The sequence below is a fragment of the Perca flavescens genome, chromosome 11 (genome assembly GCF_004354835.1).
Source record: "Perca flavescens isolate YP-PL-M2 chromosome 11, PFLA_1.0, whole genome shotgun sequence".
NCBI classification, from domain to species: Eukaryota; Metazoa; Chordata; class Actinopteri; order Perciformes; family Percidae; genus Perca; species Perca flavescens.
The window spans coordinates 15,368,696-15,381,202 of NC_041341.1; the positions used below are offsets into that span (position 1 = coordinate 15,368,696).

General features: G+C 40.7%; 1 protein-coding gene across 6 annotated transcripts in view; it reads left to right on the forward strand.

The window, feature by feature from the left end:
* Positions 1-9,803, forward strand: part of lmo7a (LIM domain 7a) — a 47,719-nt gene extending 37,916 nt beyond the window's left edge. For 3 of the 6 annotated variants that reach the window (XM_028590550.1, XM_028590554.1, XM_028590551.1), the window contains 11 exons: positions 222-263; positions 1,533-1,558; positions 1,965-2,072; positions 3,565-3,651; positions 4,147-4,535; positions 5,902-5,957; positions 6,732-6,918; positions 7,193-7,522; positions 8,291-8,399; positions 8,883-8,985; positions 9,076-9,803. In XM_028590550.1, coding sequence (XP_028446351.1) covers positions 222-263; positions 1,533-1,558; positions 1,965-2,072; positions 3,565-3,651; positions 4,147-4,535; positions 5,902-5,957; positions 6,732-6,918; positions 7,193-7,522; positions 8,291-8,399; positions 8,883-8,985; positions 9,076-9,098 — 1,460 coding nt within the window. In that variant the 3' untranslated portion in view covers positions 9,099-9,803. The remainder of the gene's footprint in view (positions 1-221; positions 264-1,532; positions 1,559-1,964; positions 2,073-3,564; positions 3,652-4,146; positions 4,536-5,901; positions 5,958-6,731; positions 6,919-7,192; positions 7,523-8,290; positions 8,400-8,882; positions 8,986-9,075) is intronic. The other 3 variants (XM_028590553.1, XM_028590552.1, XM_028590555.1) reach the window with 3 other exon arrangements.
* Positions 9,804-12,507: the final 2,704 nt, after the last annotated feature.

Below are 12,507 nucleotides of genomic sequence, written 5' to 3' on the forward strand. Positions count from 1 at the left end.
GGTGGCTGGGTTCTCTGTGCTTTTGTCTCACTGAATTCCTCAGATTCCCAAAGGATTTTTGCATGTTTCTTATCAGTCACATCCTCATGTTCAATTGATAAATAACCTATTATCAATTGATTATGAGCTTTTCGGGGATTAAATCTCGGGATAAAAATAGATTCCTCCATGGCTTTGGTGCCAGAGCTTAATCTTTGTGCTGTGCCTCTTCCCTCCTTCAGGTGGTTCAGGGTCCAGTGTCAGTGCGCTGGTCTACCTCTGTGGTAAACAGGGTTGAGTGTGCAGTGAACTCCTCACCTTTGCTTGGTACACTCTGGGACACTGACATGCTTTTCAAACCAAGGGAGCTAGGGCGTAATTTTCCACTGGGGACATGGGGGACATGTGTCCCCCCTCCCCCCCAAAATCAAATTTGTGTCCCCCCCACTTCCAAATTCGTAATATTATTTTATTCATAAGTCTCAGTGATCAGCCTTTATTTTTAACAATAAAGATAGTAAGACATCTTTTTCTTATACATTGTTTAGAACTATATTTTCTGAGAATTTATCATTACAATCAACTTAACTATTTTCTGGATTTTGTATCATCATAGTCCCTAAACTTATGTAAAAATGCAGGGAAATGAGATTCAAATAGAAGAAAAAATGATTTGGCCCCACTGTTTTGTGTCCCCCCCACACACACACACTTCTCAAACCAAATATTATACCCTTGCAAGGGAGTCTAGTGATATTTTGTGGCAAATTAGAGAATTGTCTCCTCACAAACCAAACAAACTCTGCTTAGCTTAATTATTTTTAAGATGAAGGTGAAAAACCATCAGTTCATTATCACAAAACGTCACAACATATTGTATTGAAGAAGAGACCCCATAAAAGAAAAATGAAAAGAAAACGTAAAACATTCTGTGTATAAAAGCAACACATTCAAGCTCCAAAGGCTGGACAGCATGTCAGACAATACGCCAGCGTACCAACCACAAATACAAATCTTTGACTCCGTGTTTGTGGTGTTTTTTTGAGTGGTGTCCAGGTTTAACACATGGTTACACTTTTCACTTTGCTGCGCATGAAGTTCAAAGAATTCCTGTTGACATGCATGTATTGAACCGTATGTTAGCCTTTTCAGACTGGCTGCGCTGTACTTGTGTGCATCTTAAGTACGCATGCTGCTCATATGTGTGTGTCTTTCTTCCAGTGTGTTTGAGCCTGTCGCAATTAGTTTATTGATTTTCCTATTCAGAACTACTGGGCTGGTATCCAATGTAAATGTCAACAAGTGGATGATTTTGAATTGAGAGAATCAATAAGTCATAGTGGGTGAAATTTAACCTTTGTTGCTTGAAGGCTTGTTGAAAACATCAATTACTGTTTGTGGTTTTAAATGTCATTTTCAATGATGAATTGGCACTTTAATAAGCCTGTCAACTTTGTGTTGCTGCAGTATATGGCCTCAGGGTTAACTTATATTCTATTGCTCTGCCGGTGCATGCCAGAAGTATTGACTGGACGATTTTCTTTCTTTTCAAGGAGGATCAGAGTCTGCAATGCCAGATGTGAGTAGTATAATCAGTGCATATAGGGCAGTTTTTGTCTCTTTTATGGTGTTTGCTATAATAGCAGGACAACATCTTTAAAAGCAGATGGCACAATTATTATAAAACACTAGTTCACTTCAGACACTGGTTCACTCTGCTTCTTAAGCAAAAAAAAAAGTGGCCCAATCACTCAACTATGATTGCTAGGGAATTTTTATAAAAGTAAAATGAAGAGACTAAAAGAGTCTAAGGAAAAATGTTGTTGTATGTTGTACGAATTGTAAAGCCCTCTGAGACAAGCTGCGTAGATACAATTGACATGACTTGACTTGACAATACCATAAAGTCAGTTGGGATGTCATACAGTTGATGGCTGATGTGATGCAGTTGCCTCATACGGCGTGTCTGTCTTCTCTGTCTGCAGATACCTGTTCCTTCAATCATTCCTTCTTCCAGCCGCTGGTCCTGGGACCCAGAGGAGGAGCGCAAAAGACAAGAGAAATGGCAGAAGGAGCAGGAGCGCCTCCTACAGGTACAAAAAGGCACACTCATGGAGCAGTGACGTTATGTCACAGTATGCATTCCGTTGCCAGTTTATTAGGTACAGCTAGCTAGAACTAATGCAGGGTGATAAATCAGCCCTGAAATACATCCTAACTTCAGGAAGGTTACAATGTTCTGTTTTTGTTAAGTGTACTAGAGAGGTGCTGATTTTCTTTGTGGTGCTGTTAGATTGTGTTGTGTTAAACTTGAGAAAGCAACAATTCAGATAAATCACAAAACAATGAATTAAGGACACTCAAGGAGGAAGATAAGAAAACAAATTATTATATATATACTATTATAGCCATCAAAGTTTTCTGTAATGCAATGTGTATGTTTTTGCTTTTGTTTTTATATTGTGTGTATCTGTGTGAGACAAATTTACATTACAATAATGCTTTTTTGGTATTCTAAGACTAGGACCGTATTCTAATTTGTATTGAATATAAACGATATTCTAATATTTGGTCTGCACTCATTGCTATAAACACAGCGGACAATATATCACAGAAGTAACAAAAGTAACAGCTCTCAGTAAAACCCATTACAATTACAACAGCAAAAACTATACCCACTAAAATAATCATGAAGCTGAACAACCCGTCTGAATCAGTTTCAATGAAAACTAAACTATAACCTTCGTAGGTAGGATTTATTTCAGGACTGTTGTATTAGGCTGCATTAGTTTTAGCCAGGTGTACCTAACACACAGGGAACTGGGTGTATAGTCCATTAATAAAACTGAAAATAACAAATGAAGCAATATCACAATCTATTTGATCTAAAATAGCTGACAATGAGTTGAGGCACAGAGCTTGAATGACAGCCAAGGAAGTCCTCACAATCAACGACTGTTCCTAATAGGCTCCAAACTGAAACCTTTACAGAGCGCTCTGGCAGCTAAAAGTAAAGTATCTGTCGGGTATCCAACTTGTAGTAGAATCCTATCAAAACATTTTTCTGAGGTTCTATTTCTGGATGGAGATCAAAGGTGTCCAAGCAGAGCGCTGTAGCCAGGAAAGCTTGTTACTCCTCCAGTCTTTGTTCCCTGTTGGATACACGGCCTGATTTCATGATGTGCCAGGGAGACTTCCTGCCTTGGGCAAGCTTCTCTAGGTTTATCAACTTTTCAGGATGGTTAGATAACATGTAGTTGAGCTTGGAATATAATACAGCTAGAATATAATACTTTTTCTTCCCACTATTCTGTGCAATATTGTCAATGCTCGCCGGGAGGAGTTGATGTCGTCAGACGGTGTCCAACGCTTGGCTACAGGGGGACACTCCTATAGCCACATGTGACCATGGTCTTTAAAAAACACAATGTGCACGAAGCATCATCAATAACTTTCATTACTTTCATCTCGCACAGCTTGCGAGGGGTCAAATAAGATCTTTTTGTTTTCTTGTGTGTGACTATGTGCATGCATGTCATTTCATTTGGATGACCTCTTGACTGCTTTTCCTGCTTTTTCGTCCAGGAAAAATATAAGCGCGACCAGGAGAAGTTGCAGGAGGAGTGGATGAAGGCTCAGCAGGAGGTTGCCGAGAGCCTACAGCAAGAGGAGGTAACATTTTAATTTGTATAAATTATGGCCTAATACCTAGAACAGCCGGAGGGTAATTAAAGATGGCAATAACTTCTGATTCATAGCAGTAAATTATCTAAATGTATCCAAAGAGCGTTGTTGATTGAAATTGATATAATTATGCAGCAGTTACGTGCCTAGGAGCTGGTATGTCTGGCTTTTAAAGCAGACGTCTGTTTTACATAGAAGATGGGGAAAGTGAGAGCAGAACAATGTCTAGTCATGTGGATATTCACATACAACGTACAACATGTGGGGCTATGCTTCCCATCAATGACAGGAGTCTTTTCAGCTCATAGTTTTGCAACAAAAACTCCCCTTTGATTGGAATTTCCAAACACTTGCTGGTTTGTCACCTCAGGGGATGACATGAGTTTCTCCTCTGTTGTTGCAGTTGCTCCTGTAGGTCAGATTACTGAATGCCATAATTGTGGTAAATGCTTTCTCTTTTCTGTGCTTCCTTCTCTCTGGCAGCCTGGGAGCCTGGAGGTGATCAGACACAGCATCAGCCCACTCTTGTCCCTCTCTACCGTCAACCAGCCCACCTCTCCTCTGTGGGAAGAGGAAGAGAGAAAGAGGAAGGAGGAGCAGGAGCACCAGAAGCAGGCGGAGGAGCAGGAGCGCCAGAGGCAGGCGGAAGAGAGGAGGAAGAGGGAAGAGGAGCGGGAGCTGCAGCGTCTCCAGGAGGAGAGAGAGTGGAAAGAAAGGCAGGAGGAGGAGGAGGAGAGGAAGATGAGGGAGGAGGAAGAGCTGAGATGGCAGAGGAGGAGAGAGGAGGAGAGGAAGGAGGAGAGGAGGCGGCAGGAAGCTGCCGAGCAACAGCGCAGAGAGCAGGAGAGAGCCTTCAAGCAGCAGCAGCAGTGGTCAGTAGAGACACTGCTCCTCCTATTACCCTCACACTTTACTCACACATCTTCCTCATCTGTCCATCATGTTGATAATAACACATTGAAGTGAAAAACATAACCTGCTTTGTTGTCTGTGCATTAACATAAGTGCAACTAATGTGCTTGCATGTGCTGTGCTCCACCATTGTGTCGTAACTCTCGTCGCACCTCTCCCTACACACTACCCTTCACCAAAGGGCTGATGGCTCCCATGGCTTTGCCAATGTCCAGTCGTCACTGTCCTTTACAGACAGGTTAGTACAGGAGGGATTGTGTTTGCATTTCTCAAACTGCATCTGCAGTCATACTTAAAAGATAATGCTTCTTGTTTGTATTGAGCTGATCGGCTATTGGCACTAATAACACCTGCTTGCTTCCTAACCTATTTTGATGAGTAATTGTATGTAACAACAATGCCTTACAGTGATTACAATTTATTATAGTATTTAGGAAAATGAGTTGAATAGGTTATATTGGCAACACGTTATTTTAAGTTCCCCAATTTAGTATTTATGTATAGTACAGTATATGAACAATTGATGAACAGTTTATAACACACTATAATGTAGTTGTTTGCAGATGCAAGTGTTTATTAACGTATTTTCCCACAACTACAACTCCCTTCCTGTGGGCACCCATAAGTGGAGAATAGGAGATGTTATTAATTACTGACGAATACTGCACTTTAATACGCACCGAAACATATCCTTATGTCTGCTTACAACTACATTATAGTGTGTTATAAACCATTTATTAAATGTTTGTATACTGCGTATAAAATAGGGGGAAATAGGGGGAATTCCAGTGTTAACGTTTGTATTGGATTGCTAAATTAATAAATTCTCCTTTCACATTAGCTTCCCCACATTTTCAGCTCCAAGACCACATTCTCTGAGTTCTTTGTAAAATTCTCTGCACCAGGAGTTATCTTGGCAACACAGTTTGTTCTTTCCTCAACGAAACTGCCAAAACAGTGTCTCATAAGCATACAATCCTGCCAAACACCAACACCAGTTTCTAACAAACAAGAACAATTTGTCACTCACCTGAAAACATATAAACCAGGTACATAATTTAAGATCCTTGTATGTCTTTGAAGCAGGGAATCATGCTTTTCCTTTGTTATATTGTCAACAACAATTTCTCAGTACAAAATATCAGTACATCATTTTTCACTGTGGTATTTCACATATCAAAATACTACTCAGAATACTTGTATTTCATAGCGTTAACAAAAATGGTTGTAAAATATGTGGCTTCTATAAAAAGAGCTACTCTGAGTATGATTACTTTCTTTTCTTTTTTAATCAGGCACTAACAGGTAGTTTATTTTGTTTGACAGGACAAAATCTAAATCATCTCCCCAGCTTGATGAAGAAGAAAAACCTCAGAGAAAAGGTCAGTTTTCTTGATTTTTTTTTTCCATTAGCTAAGATCCATTATAGTTTACCTTTAAATGAAAATAAGTGATGGATTGAATGACTGTGAATGCAATAGCAATAGGAGTCCAGATATATTAGAACATTTAAATATTGGCTTGTGTTTTTATAAATGACTCAATGTACGCATGTTGTTGCATACACATGTGGGCTGTACTCTACTGTAGGAGTGTATGTGCGGCCGGGGGGCATGGTTCACTGGCTGCTGGAAGAGCAGCTGAGGAGTGCACGTGACAAACAGGCCCAGAGTCAGCGGGCTGCATCAGAGCTGGAGACGGAGAGGAGAAACATCCTCAATGCCATGAGATACAGAGAGCCAGAGAGAGGTGGGCTCGGCCCCTGATCTGCTCTCATTATGACAGCTTTGATCAGCCAATCAGTCAATTGTGAAATTTCACCAAATCAAAACTTACAGCTGCTCGATTAACAGCTGACCAATCACATGGTAAATCAATCAGTAAGCCGAGCAGGAAATGACATGCAGTTAAAACAATTAACTCATTGATTGCAGGGTGATTTCTCTCAGGTCCCTTCTATAATTTCATTGTACTTTTCTGTTTTTCAAAAGTTCTAATCAAGACTGAGGAAACACTGCTTCTACATCATCACAGTCTCATTCTTTCTGTCCCATTTTTTCCACGTTCTCTGCCAGTCCTATTCTATTCTTGACTTCCCAGAAACTTTTCATTTCACCAAGCATAATTTTGAGTTTATCTCTCCTCTCTGGGTGCAGTGACGGGCAGTGGATTGGGTGATAAAAGGAGTCAGCAGTCCGTGTCGCAGGCAGAGCAGGAGCGGCAGCAGATCCTGAACGAGATGAAGAAGAAGACTCCGCTGCTGAGGGACAAAAGCTGGATCCGCGAGCGCTCCTCCACCACCACCACCACGATCCAGGAGTCCGACGTGCCACCCATGCGCAGGTACAGTCTACCCAGCATGAATGAGAGTAAACTAATATTATCTCTGTTGTGTGATAATGGTGGTTGGCTTTTCAAACGTACTAATATCCTGTTAACTTGTGTTGCATGCTGAAATTAAAGCATTTATTAGTCTGGCTACCAAACTTGACAAATTTGATTGAACCATTGGTAAATATTCGAACATAAAAACAACTGCCGCAGGTACAGTTGGTAGCCAGACATTTTAAATGCCTCTTACGGGCTAACGTGGGTGTGGTGTGGGTTGGCTTTGCAGAGGTGAGTCTCTTGACAACTTGGACGCCTCCTACAACTCCTGGCGCTCATCATGGACACCCAGAAGCAACTCTCACATCCCAAACTACACTCGGCCTCACTCTGCCCTCTCTGGCAGCACTTCCTTTTACGGTGGTGGGTTGGGGGCCCAGCGGACCGGCTCCTCCACTCTGCCTTCCTCCTCCTCCATGGGCTCCCTCCGAGGCGGGGCAGGAACCCCCTCGTCCCCTTGGTCCCGGCAGTCGCCTTCCCCCTCACCCTCCTCTCAGTCACCCACCACCTCTCCAGAGCCCACGTCTTCGGAGTCTGGCGCCCCCGAGCAGCGGAGCAGGTAAAATCAACAATGCTGCTTCGCTTAACACCCCCAACAAGCTGCCTCTAACCTCTCACTGGTGTACTGGGTTGCATTATCATAGTCCAGGTGGTGTTGTTAAACCATAACCATAAGTGGTGGTGGCAAAGGACAACTTTTGAATGTATTATAATATAATGTTGTATATGATATTGTTTTTATGTAACATTCTCCATCCGTTCACCCTCCATTTCACAGCTGACTCCGACTATTCAGTCGTTTAATTGTTTTTTCTTTACAGATTTCCAGTTGAATTCCACTTGCACATTCGGTGTTGTTTTGAGTTTGTGTGTCTCTGTGTCCATGTGTTTTGAAGCAACACCCTGGCACTGATCTTTTAAGAGAGTCAAGCTAATACTTATATTGTTACCAATATTTTTTTAGTTTCCATGTCAACATTATATGATCGTTTCCTCATTATTTTCCTCCTCTCGTCAGGAATAAGAAAAAAATGGATGCTTTATATGTGACACAAAAATGTTTAATTAAAACTCATCATTAAAAATATTTTACACAATCTTTTAAATGGAGCTTTGGTCATCAAGGAGCTTCTGCTTCATTTTAGCAGGAGACATAATTGGCTCCCATCCAAAATTAATCAAACTAAAGGCCAGCATTGGCAAACAAATTACTTACCAGTTTGACCCTGTTGTATACCAGTGTGTTTTGTGTGTGTACATGCTTGCATTTATGCGTTATGCATGTGAGTTTAGCTCTTGAATCACAGCTGTGCGTTCTGTAATCCAGGTCAGTGAGTGGCAGGAAAATCTGTACGTTCTGTGACACCGCACTGGGAAAGGGAGCAGCCATGATCATCGAGTCCCTTGGGCTCTGTTATCATTTGGGCTGTTTTAAGGTGAGAGCTGGGCTCGTGTCGGGCCCCGAACACATCATCAACACACCTCGGCCGATCCTCAAAAGCTAATCTGATCACTCCAGACTCTTTTTCTTTTATTACTAACCTAGTCAATCCTGGGGAGTCTCAAGGTCCTGTTTTCTTTACAGCTGAGCAAAGTTGATTTGTGCCAAAACCTGCACGCCAAACTAATCAACCCGTCCCTCACTTTGTCTCTTTTCACCAATGCTTAATTGTTGATCCTTCCTGGAACTTGGGTCTTCACTTGAGTTTGGTCTCCTGCATTTGAACAGTGATCCATCCTGCTAATCTTTGTTGTTTGACTCTGATTTATTCTTTTCCCTTCATTTTTCTCTTTCTATATGTACAATCAAGGGGCTTCTGTCTGTCCTCATTCCTCCGCCTTTGGACTTGGACACTTTGTCTAGCTTTAAACACCGTTTGAGTAGCTCTTTAACTCTTCCTTCTCCTAAACTTCCTCAGTGTATTGACTGTAAGTCGGACCTGGGAGGATCGGAAGCCGGGGCTGAAGTCAGAATACGAAACAAGCAGCTGTACTGTAACACCTGCTACATGCGATTCAAAGGTGAGTACGTGATCAATCTGATCAGCATGATGATGTGTTGTCTTCTGCTTTCTTTAAGTGTAATATTGCTGTTTATTTTTTTTTTTCCAGCTGGCCAGCCAACCTCTATGTGACGTGACGGTACTCCAGCAGATTGATGAAGAGACTACTTGTGACAACAACCCATGAGCATTTAAGTGAACATTGAAGCCATTGCAAATAGCTGGGACACTTGGTTTGGACATACTTCCATTTATGACTCTAGAAAATCTCAGTTGAATCACTGATGATAATTATATTTGTGGTTTTTGAGAGGGTTTGCTTGCAAAGACGTTATCTACTTTACTGCGTTTATATCATATTAAGTATTACAGTTGTACAAAATGTAAGGGTTCTGCATGCACCAGACTTTTATGTTTTAGCCACGAAACTAGTCAAAACGTTAAATTGTCTATAAGATTATTGAGGCAGATCTTTGTAATGTTCTTCAGTGAGAAAGATTTTAGAGATCTTGAGAGAGTTTTCAAGGTTTCAATCTCTTCTTACTCATGCTTCTTTTTCCAGTGAGTCTTGTGGTATTGACACGTTTGTCGACCAATGTATTCCTATCATGTCTATGTGCCTTTTCGTTTGTAACAGGGAGAAGTAATTAAGATTATTAGATATCTTTCAAAACATATTTAAAACGGTTTGCTTGGATGGCACTTACCTGGAGTTTTCACTTATAGATGGAGGATTGTACACACAAGCAGGTTTCCTCGTGAAGATTATATCATACAGAATGGCATTGAGGCAAACAGTAACATTTGTAAATAAAATGACTAAATGCGCTCATCTCATGGGGTTTTGTTTACTTTTTTCAGCAGATTGCATTATTCTTTGTAATGATATTCCAGTACATGATGCAAGGCTTTTCCTGCCTCTCTGTTCAGAAATCACTATACTCTTCTTTCTCTATCCGTCCCACTCATTCTCTGTTTCTCTGTAGTGCCACAGTCATAATGAAAGGAATTTCAATGAGCTTTTGTGCAAAGGTTCAGAGGACCTGCATGCTCTGTGTTCTCTGAAGCCAATTTGTCATGCATATTTTATTCACATGCATTACAATTTGATTACACTTTGATAAGCTATTTTCTATTTTCTTTGTCATTTTGGCTGTTTCATGAAATAATATCTGCATAAGCATACATTGAATATTCATACGAGCAGGGACGCTATTGATTGTTCAGTCTGCAGCTCCCAAATGCATTTAAACATTAAGGTAAGACATTGTCCTCATTTCCTACGAATGGAATATGCTCAATTGAAGCAAAATATGGAAATAAGTTTGGCCGAGCATAAATTGGCTCTGTATTCTTGAGGTGAATCACAAACAACCCCTGGAGGCAGACATCTCATATTCTTAGATTCCTTTTTTAGATTTTCCTTGCCGCTCTTGTGGGAGAGAAACATTTTAATCCTTATACTTAGAAAAAAAAAAACCCGGCCTGAATGGCGCCGAGCAGAGTCGAGTGGCTGAGAAATATAAAACCTTTTAGGATAAGTATTCCATCTTTTTCCTCTAAAGCCAAGGCCACAACCAGCCTGCTGGGTTTACAGAGAAACAGTATGCTTGGCTGCTCAGAAGAATAAGGCCTGTACAGAGATGGAACACAGATGTAAGAGCTTAGCTATGCTTGCTCTTCACTTCATCAAAAACCTAATTCCTAACTCAACAACTCACTGTGAGCTTCTTTTTAATGCTCTCCCACTGGAAGGAAAAAAAACACTTAAACGTTTTTCAGGAGATTTCCAGTCAGGCCCATGTGGATTGTTTTTCACCTTCCAATCAACACATTAGAGTGAGTCCAATAATTGTGCTTCATTTCCACACCACATGCTTAGGTGTAGATTGAACTCACCAGAAGGGGGCACTGTGATCTAAGATTTTTACCATGAAAGACTGAAATAATTCCTTCAGCTGCAGCTGGATGTTAACCACTGCTGTTTGCAACTATTTATGCGAGGTAGTGGTGCTGTGTCCTTTGAATTTTGCATAATAAGTAGAATGCCTTCTGGAAAATGTCATAAGATTGTGTGGTTTATTTTGTAAACTAACCATAAGTGACACCGGATTTAGGCTCTGAGCATTATCAGCTTGGCTGTCACACTGGGACAATCTGTTATTGCATTTTTCAGTAGAAAACATATTCACTCAGTTTTGAACTACAAGTAGAGAGTAGATTTTTTGTTTTAAAGACATCCTACACTAGCAGCACCTCCTGCAATTTGCTACTTAGAGGGAATGCTTTTCACACTTTAGAGAAGCCATCAGGCACTAATTCACCTGCAGCTTTAACTGATGCTATAATTAGTCATGTAATTGCAGACGTCTCACTAGACCTGTTGCCATGGCTTGCAGGCACCATGCGTACGTTTTCAAACGCTGTCGAAGTTCAATTAAGTACAGGGATTAAAGAAAATGGACTTTAAGTAAACATAAATTCCCAGCACCTCGGGATGAATCATAGTATTTAATTCTCAATGTAGAATCTTTAACCTGAAAAAGGTGCAGACATGTTGTAAATGATGGCTGCACTGGATTGATTACATTTTGCACATATTGTGACAAACATCTCCACCCTGTCTGCATGTTACTTGATTTGTGTGGCTGCTTTCTTTGCAGGTACTGAAAGTGGGCATAGCAGAGAGTCACCTGCAAAAACCTGGGAGCTCAGTTGCTGGCTCTCTGTCTCCTCCCTGAGACACACATTTTGGTTTTTGGTTGCTGTTTTGGCTTGTGTTGCTGCACCATACAACATTGCACTTACACATTGTTCCACTCATACACTGCTGAACTCACTGTTTACACATGCCACTGTTAATTTAAGTTTTCCTTGTATGCGTTTCTTTAAATTAAGAAATGATTTGTTAATTGGCTTGGTTGTGTGCGTCTCCTTCTTTTGTCATGGCATGCAGCCCGGCTTGTTACAAAATCAGCAGCCCAAATAATAATACACATGTTATTTTTGCTCAGCAGCATGTCATCTATGCATCTCACAGTTTGCACAGGTATTTATTTCAATTCTGTATTTTAGAGCCAATCTTAAAACTGAAAGGTTTTCCATTAAAAAAAAAGGTCCCATCTTTCAGGTATCCTGTTTTTGACAAAAACATTTTTTTTTATTTTTGTTGGTGCTACCTGTAGTAAATATGTTGAAATAGTAGTGTTTATCATGGTTGGGTGTCCTTCACGGGTGGCACAGGTGGCTAGCAATTGTTGATTATCAACAAATAATCACCTCTCATCCACAGACATGAAATCTTTTTTTTCAAACTTGTAAAGAGATATTGATCTGCGACCTTTTGTTTAATGAGGAAATGATCAGCCTAGATCCCTACTTGTCCTCATTACAAATGCTGACTCTAATCCCTGACTCACAAAAGGGCAAAGCCCAAGGGACTCCACTTTAGAGCAGAGGTGTGTGTTTTTTTCTTTTATAGGATGAGGACTAAAGGCTAAAAAGTAAATATTCCAACACAAGTGTAGTAGTTCTCTGTAGA